The following is a 7,123-nucleotide window of genomic DNA, read 5'->3' as shown; positions in this document are numbered from 1 at the left end:
GAGAGTCAGTAATATGCCCTGCTATTCCAGGTCTGTGGACACAGAGAGAATTATTAGAATGCAATTGGCTTTTGAAATGGATTGTTTGCTTTCAGATCACTGGACACATTCTCTGTTTCCATATCTTTATATAAATATTTTTTCCACCTCTAAAACACTTAGTAAGATACTGAGCAAAATTTCCAACTGACGTGGAAATACATAGGAGTGTAGAATAGTGGGCAAAGAAACATTTTTTCCCCAGTCCACCTGGCTTTGGTCTTCTCTTTAGTCTGTGACTCTTTGCTGTGTCCATAGGGCCTCTCCTAGACTTGTACTTCTAGCCCGTTAATGAGGGAATGTCTCTAAAACAAAATAAATGAATAAAACAAAAAAAAAAGAAGAATCAATAAACTGATTAGAACAATTAGTAATTTTAATTACATAAAGCAGATTATATTTATCAGTTGATAGATCGCATTGAAGATGAAACAAGAAGTCTCAGGGTAACAATAGATTTTCTCATTAATTTGTTGGATGGATTTCTACTGTTATAGTTAGTCATAGGTTGTGGAGATGCACTTCTGGAAGACCCTTCATTGTCTCTTGTGTTTTCCTAAAGCCAGTTCTTCCTTCACGATTAGTTGCATTAATTACCCAGAAAAGATTAGGCATACTTGCCAAAAAAACAGAAAGATGCTTTTTCATTACTGTATAGCGTGAATTGACGTGATTTTTCTGTGGCTGGTGTCTAGAAGAGCTTTCCATTGCTAATTGCAAAGTGTTAGATGCCCCGGCTAGAGTTTGTGGTGCTGAAGCATTGTCGCCTGCACTCACAGGGAGGCCCCAGAACTGGACAGCCCCCATGCAGAATGAAACCCAGCAAGTGGCCTAACCTTCTGCTGTCATGTCGCTCAAATGCCCATGAAGCAAAGGGAGGATTCGTGCTGTACAGGGGTTGCCGGGCAAATGCAAGGAAGGAGTATGCTCGCTTCTGGCAGGATGGGAGGCATCAGCATGTTGCTAACTGGGTCAGCCTTGGGAAGGCCTGAGAGCCAGAGCTGGCTCCTGGGGGTAAGGGGGTAGCGGCAGGGGAGGAGGATGTTGACAAAACACCATGTGCCCATTACTGCCTGCTGAATGTAAAATGTCTGCCGAGCGCTTTGGAGAGAGAAGGGTGGTGAAGCATAAAATTTAATAATGGGTTACTGACCTTTTAGAGTGACTTTTAAAAACATTAAGGAAAAATAATAGTTTAAATTAAAAAAGTATATATCATTCACAATGCTAAACTTAGAAATCTGTTCAGTGAGTAGCATCATTCTGGACATGGATAAAGGATTCCTAGTTCCCACATTTTTGCTGGAAATTTAAACAAGAGCTTCCAAATCTGCTGTTTCAATAGCAGCATTGCAAAATGAAAAGGGAAAGAATGTAATCTTACAAATATAGTAGAGCTGGCATTAAAACTGTGCGGTTCTACAACTGCTGCTGCCATTCTATTTGTCTACTCATCACTGAGTGATGGAAGGCAGTAGGACAAAATATCACCAAATGTTGTCCAAAACGACAGAAAGCAAAAGCCATGTACTGGCCATAGAGCCAGAAGCTCTAAAAGTAAGGAGAAAATAGTCTTATTTTTTAATTCCAGGGAAAGCTATTTTTTCTTCTTAAAGAAACGCTGGCAATAACTCCCCCCACGCACATCTGGAGAGAAAGCTATTCCTTCTTTGCATTTTTCATAGAATATATGAAGCTCTTCTTTATCCACCAGAACACAGGTTAACTGTTTATTGTACTGGCCTATGTCACCTGCCTACTGAATGAAGCTGGGCATTGGCTTCCCCAAGTGATGATGGTTTTATCTTGGATAGAGACTATTAATTAATAACAATTCTTCTGAGTTGGACAATACTGTAAGTTTTTGGCGACAACATATCATGTCAATAGCATTTTTTTCTTTCTTCAGAGAGCAGATGTTCTAAGATGGCATACCTGTTTCAGACATAACACCATTTCTAAAGGTTTGTTTCAGTTCAGGACCGGCAAACCTCTCTGGGATTGGTGATACTTCTAAGACTGATGTGATCTAGAATGATTCTGTGCTTTCACACAAAATACTGCTTTTTCTCATTGCATCGTTGATTGTGTATTTCTGAGTGTTGGCAAACAGTGTATGCAGCCTTAGTTCATTTTGACCTGTTTTAAAGCTTCAGCCATGCAGCTGGTAATATAAAAAGAACGTTTTTATCATTCCCAAACATGTGCTCCATGAAGGGAGAAAGTAGTTAGAAGTTCTCGAAGCTACTTTTTTTTTTTTCTTTAGCTAGCGCTGTAGTAGATTACATTTTGCTGCCATTCTATCTGCCAACTGCAATACAAGTCTCATTACTGAGCCTGACCGAAGGTTTGGGCTAGCTGAATGGTTCTGGCACTCACACCCGCTGCAATGGGAAACCTCAGGGCAGCTACCTCCCAGCACTTTCTTTTGAGCACCACTTAGAGCAAATGTAGGCGTTTTCCCCGCAGTTCTTGCAACGTGCATCACACGTTCTGCTCCCAAATCTTCATTGTTTCCCCGTTCTGGCTGCACGTTTCGCTGGGCATCAACATTCGCCTGCCCCAGGGGATGAGGACTCGGCAGAGGGGGATGAGGCGCAGGGGACGAACCCGCACCGCGGGCGGCTCCTGCGCGGCTGTGGCCGTGCCCTGGCGGCTCGTCTCCTCCCGGCCCCCCCAGGCCCGCCGGTCCCCCGGTGCTGGGGCTGGGAGCGGGGACACCGGGGGGGCGCCGGAGCCGGGGCCGGGCCCGGCAGCCCCGCTCCGCCCCGCTCCGCCCCGCTCCGCGCCCCGCTGCCCGCGGATTGGGGCTGCCGGGCTGCCCGCTGCGAGGCGGGGCTGGGGCGCTTCTTTAGCTGCTCCTTTCCCTCCTCTTTTCGGGGTTTTCGCGACGCCTCCCGCCTTAAGGCTCTGCCTCGCCGCAAACAGCAACCGCGGCTCGCGGAGGATGGGCCGGGGCCGGCGGAGGCGGGCGGCCGGGGGGGCTGGGGCAGGGGTGCCGGGTCCCGGGCCGGGCTCCAGCCGCGCTGCCCCCGCTGGGGCTCCAGGTCCCCGCCGGCCCCGAGAGCCGTGAGCGCGGCCGTGCCGCTGGCCCCCCGCTGGCGGAAAGTCAACCAAGTCAATGACGAGACTGAGAACTTGAGGGGGGGGAAAGAGGAGAAAAAAAAAAAAAAAAAAGGCGAACAGCAACACAACCCTGCCTCCGTGCCTGGATGCTTTGCGGGCTGAGCAGCAGCGCCTAAAGGCAAAGTTGGGCGCCCTGGGCGCGCCGGGATGCGGGCACGGGCTGGGTGAGCGCCGAGCCCCCGGCCCCTGCCCAGCGCCTGGCCCCGGGGGGCTGCGGAGGGGGCTGCTCGCCCGCCTCCCGCAGCTGCGGCTCGGGGCTGAGGGTGCGCTCGTATAGCTTTGCTGTTTCTTTCCCGAGAGGAGAGGGTTTTTCTTTCAGCATCGTCTGTTTTGAGGGAGGAGAGGGGAGGGCTGAAGCTAAAGAAGTAAGTCCTCTATCCGAAGGAAATGCCTTTTGCGCTCTCAAGATGACCTTTGCTGAAAATGCAGCCTCTTCAGCTGACCGATTTGTATTTTGACTACAAAGTGCGTGAAACTCAGCCCTAACTTGCCCACCAAGCCTAGGATGTGCACTTCTGGGATTAGCAATATGGGGCATCTGTTGTCGCCTCTCCTCTTGAGCCTGGCAGCAGTTTTTTCCAAAGGTAAGGCTCACTCTCCTCTGTCTGTTTCACTGCATCTTGTTGTTTATTTTTACATACACAGCCTCTGTCCCCTCTCTCTATGATGTCTTGAATGTTGATGCTCACAATTCATGACTGCAAGACTTGGGGGGGAGTCATGTGTTAGTCAAAAACAAAGGTACCCTGACGGGAAATCCTCAGTGGCAGGATTTATTTATTTATTTATTCTTGTTTGACTGTGGCAGCCTAGCCGTTTAGTGAGACGTTTGTTACCTGCGTAGCATATTTTTGATCCTGTAGTAGATGCTGGTGGTGAGCTGATCTGGGAACTCAACTTTGGATTGCAAAGGGTTTTATTGTCTTTAAATTTGAAATCTTCAGGGTATGGGCTATCAGAGTTAGCTGCTCTGCTGTTCTGTGTAATTTGTCAAATTAAAAATCCTGTATCTCAGACTTGGCAGCGTTTAACTGGACCAGAGAAATGCGTGCTTGCTGAAATGTTTAAAAGCTGTGATAAGAGCCTGAAACAGGTGCCTGGCATTCTGCATGCTGAATAGAGTTTGAGTGTCCTGACAGCAAGTCTTCAGACGCCTCAGTGGTATCTTGCCCTCAAGAGTGCTTACAGCAAGGAGCAGAAAACTAGCATGTGGACAGGACAGTGCACACGTCTGTGCCTATTTAAATGTTCCTTTGAACTTAGTTTTCAATGATGGCCTCAGCCAAAGGTGAATGTATTTTTGCAGTACTTAATTGAGATGAGCATTCCAGTGTAATGTAAGTTAGGACAAGTATACATGTGTACTGCAAAGGCATTGCACGTTAACAGCAGTATCTTGGCAGGAAAACAAGATTAAAGCTTGCATGTTTGCTCTTCCATGAGGAATAATAGCATATGCATTTAATTTATGAGTTTGCAAACATACTGATAGAGTTCTGCTTAGAGACAGATCACTATTTAAAAACTGTATTAATTACTCTTAACACTTTCACACGTCAAGATATCACCACTTTTTTCTAAAGTGAGTTATTTTTACTAATTATTTTCTATCCAATATTGAGTTTACCGCCAGAAGGCAAAGTACACAGCTGTCTCTTTCTGTGGCGGTTCCCTATGTAAAATTCACGTCTCCTTCTTTCCTTAGAACAGGTTGAGAAAGAAAGAAACAAAATTATAAGTCTCCTCAAATGTTACCTAAATGCAGTGCCTACATAAGTACGGTTTTAAAGTTGCAATTGGAAATGCATTAGCAGCAGGGATTGGAAGTCTAAGTCTGTTGAAAAGATTACTTCATTCACATGGCACACCAGTAGCTTTTGATTACCCAGCTAGGCTGCAAAGTATGTATTTTATTATGAGCAATATCAGTACTTTGGATAGGCTAAGAATGCAGTAAGAATCTTAACTTTTTTTTTTTCTTTTTTGCGTGTTTCAGTTTGCAGCCTTAACGCTGCACTAACAGAGGGCTTGACTGAGATTGCAGCTTATTCCAAGGTTGGAGTAGAAGTGGCATTTAAGACCTACAGGGTACAGTGCTTGCTTTATTGCCAGCTCAGCAATTATAACATTCATGTATGATTTTATTTTTAAATGTTACTTCTCCTTTGAAAGATAAACATAGGCAGAAAATTAGACAAGGAAAGGAGGTCTCTCAGGTTGAAAAGAATACTATAGAGACTGATCAGTGAGATTTTTCTATGCATTATGAAGTCCCATTAAATCTGATATTTCCCATTAAATCCCACTTTTCCCCAAGATTCCGTTAGAATTACTGGCATTTTCTGTGCTATTTATTTTGCACTTCGGACATCCCACACAGTACTGTGTGGTAGCTGGGACTCTGCTGTTTGGTAATACAGATATCTAGCTTTAATGTGATTGTCTGTCCCCATATGAAGTAACAGACTCCAGCTGCGCTACTATGCATTAGTACTTTGAAGAGACCAGAGAGTTCTAGAGATTTACAGTAGGTTTAGATTTACTAGGCAATGCATAAGGTTGATTTCCCCCTCAATCGCTGTAAGAAGATGAAAACAAAACAAAAATATAAATCAGACTCGTTTACTGCTGCAGGGCATGTTTCTTTGATGCCGTTCTGTTACTAATAGAAAAACTCATTTATGGCATGATGACAAAGTTTTTCTAAAGAGATACCAAATCTTTTAACCTGCAACAGCAATCAGCTGTCTATTGTGTGTAGGTCTGTGCCTGATTACGCAGAACCATGGCAACGCACCTTCTTCCTGCACAGTTTCCAAATGTTTCAGGTAATAATGCTGAAGACTTGAGAATACTGTTGTGGTTTTGCTTTGCTTTTATCTTATATATGGAGGAAATAGCTCCAGCTTGAGAAGTAAAATGTTGTTTTCTATAGTGAGCTTTGTGTTCTTATTGGAACAATTTGTCACTGATGATATAGTCTATGTATTTAAAATGATGTACAGCCTAAATGTGTGTGCGTATACATGTATGTGTACAGAGAGAGAGATTATAATGCTATATAACTGTAGTTAAGGAGGCAGCTGCATTTTACAGCTTTGTCCTCAACAGGGAGTTTTTTTGACTCAGTCCTAGGGAGCCAGTGCTTGCCGGCAGTCAGCTGGGTGTTTTGCTACTTGGTATCAGCTGTGAAAAAATTCTTTGGAAATCTTCAGCTGAAAAATAGCCAAACCCAGGTGGTATTAACGAAAACACAGACTAATACAACAGGCACAATAACGTGGGCATTTTGTTCCTTGTTTAAGATGGAAACCTCTCATTAGCTTCTCTGGAGTAGAGTGAAAACTTAATATTTACTTGAACACTAGATTCCATGCTTGGCCTAAGTCTGTATTGAACTGAACATCTCCTGAAAGTAGCTAAACAAATTTTGGATGTATATTGTGAGACTTAAGACTGAGGAGCCTTTTACACTATGGATATTTGCTGTCAAATAAAAACAACAACAAAAGCATGCATAGATGAGAAATTTGAAATGAATTATAAGCTAAGAGAAACAAAACAAGAGAATACTGTAGTGACTTTCTGCCTGTGTTCTGCTGAGCGTTCCACGTTCTCTGTCATCCTGGGCTGAAATCTTCCTGCAAGTCGCTTTCTAAGGAGATCTCAGGCCACGTAGCTGCTGTTTTGATTTTCTTTTTCTCTCAGCTCTTATCAGTATGGAGGCTTGGCAGATGTGTTAGGCAGGATTACCTTGTATAGCCTGAAGAGTGTTCCCCACAGGCTAGAGTTGTGGATACTCCATTTGCAGCAATGCCAGTCTCTTGCTATAGGAAAGCTGGGGGAAAAAACCTCCCAGAAACCAAACCCTCAAACATTTAGCTTTGGCTGCATTACAGGAGATAAATATGAGGATATTTGGATTTAATTTGCTACTGTTTCCTTTGAAATTATTCAT

At 44.3% G+C, this 7,123-nt stretch overlaps 1 protein-coding gene across 3 annotated transcripts in view; it reads left to right on the top strand.

Moving 5' to 3' along the window:
• Positions 1-2,924: 2,924 nt before the first annotated feature.
• TMEM132D (transmembrane protein 132D) overlaps positions 2,925-7,123 on the top strand; it is a 251,181-nt gene continuing 246,982 nt past the window's right edge. Inside the window, exon 1 of one of the 3 annotated variants that reach the window (XM_066978891.1) lies at positions 2,925-3,749. In XM_066978891.1, coding sequence (XP_066834992.1) covers positions 3,671-3,749 — 79 coding nt within the window. In that variant the 5' untranslated portion in view covers positions 2,925-3,670. The remainder of the gene's footprint in view (positions 3,750-7,123) is intronic. The other 2 variants (XM_013173401.3, XM_048051138.2) reach the window with 2 other exon arrangements.

The sequence above is a fragment of the Anser cygnoides genome, chromosome 17 (assembly GCF_040182565.1).
Source record: "Anser cygnoides isolate HZ-2024a breed goose chromosome 17, Taihu_goose_T2T_genome, whole genome shotgun sequence".
In the NCBI taxonomy this organism is placed as follows: Eukaryota; Metazoa; Chordata; class Aves; order Anseriformes; family Anatidae; genus Anser; species Anser cygnoides.
The sequence above is the reverse complement of the archived record's forward strand: the minus strand, read 5'-3'. Positions and strand labels throughout refer to the sequence as shown.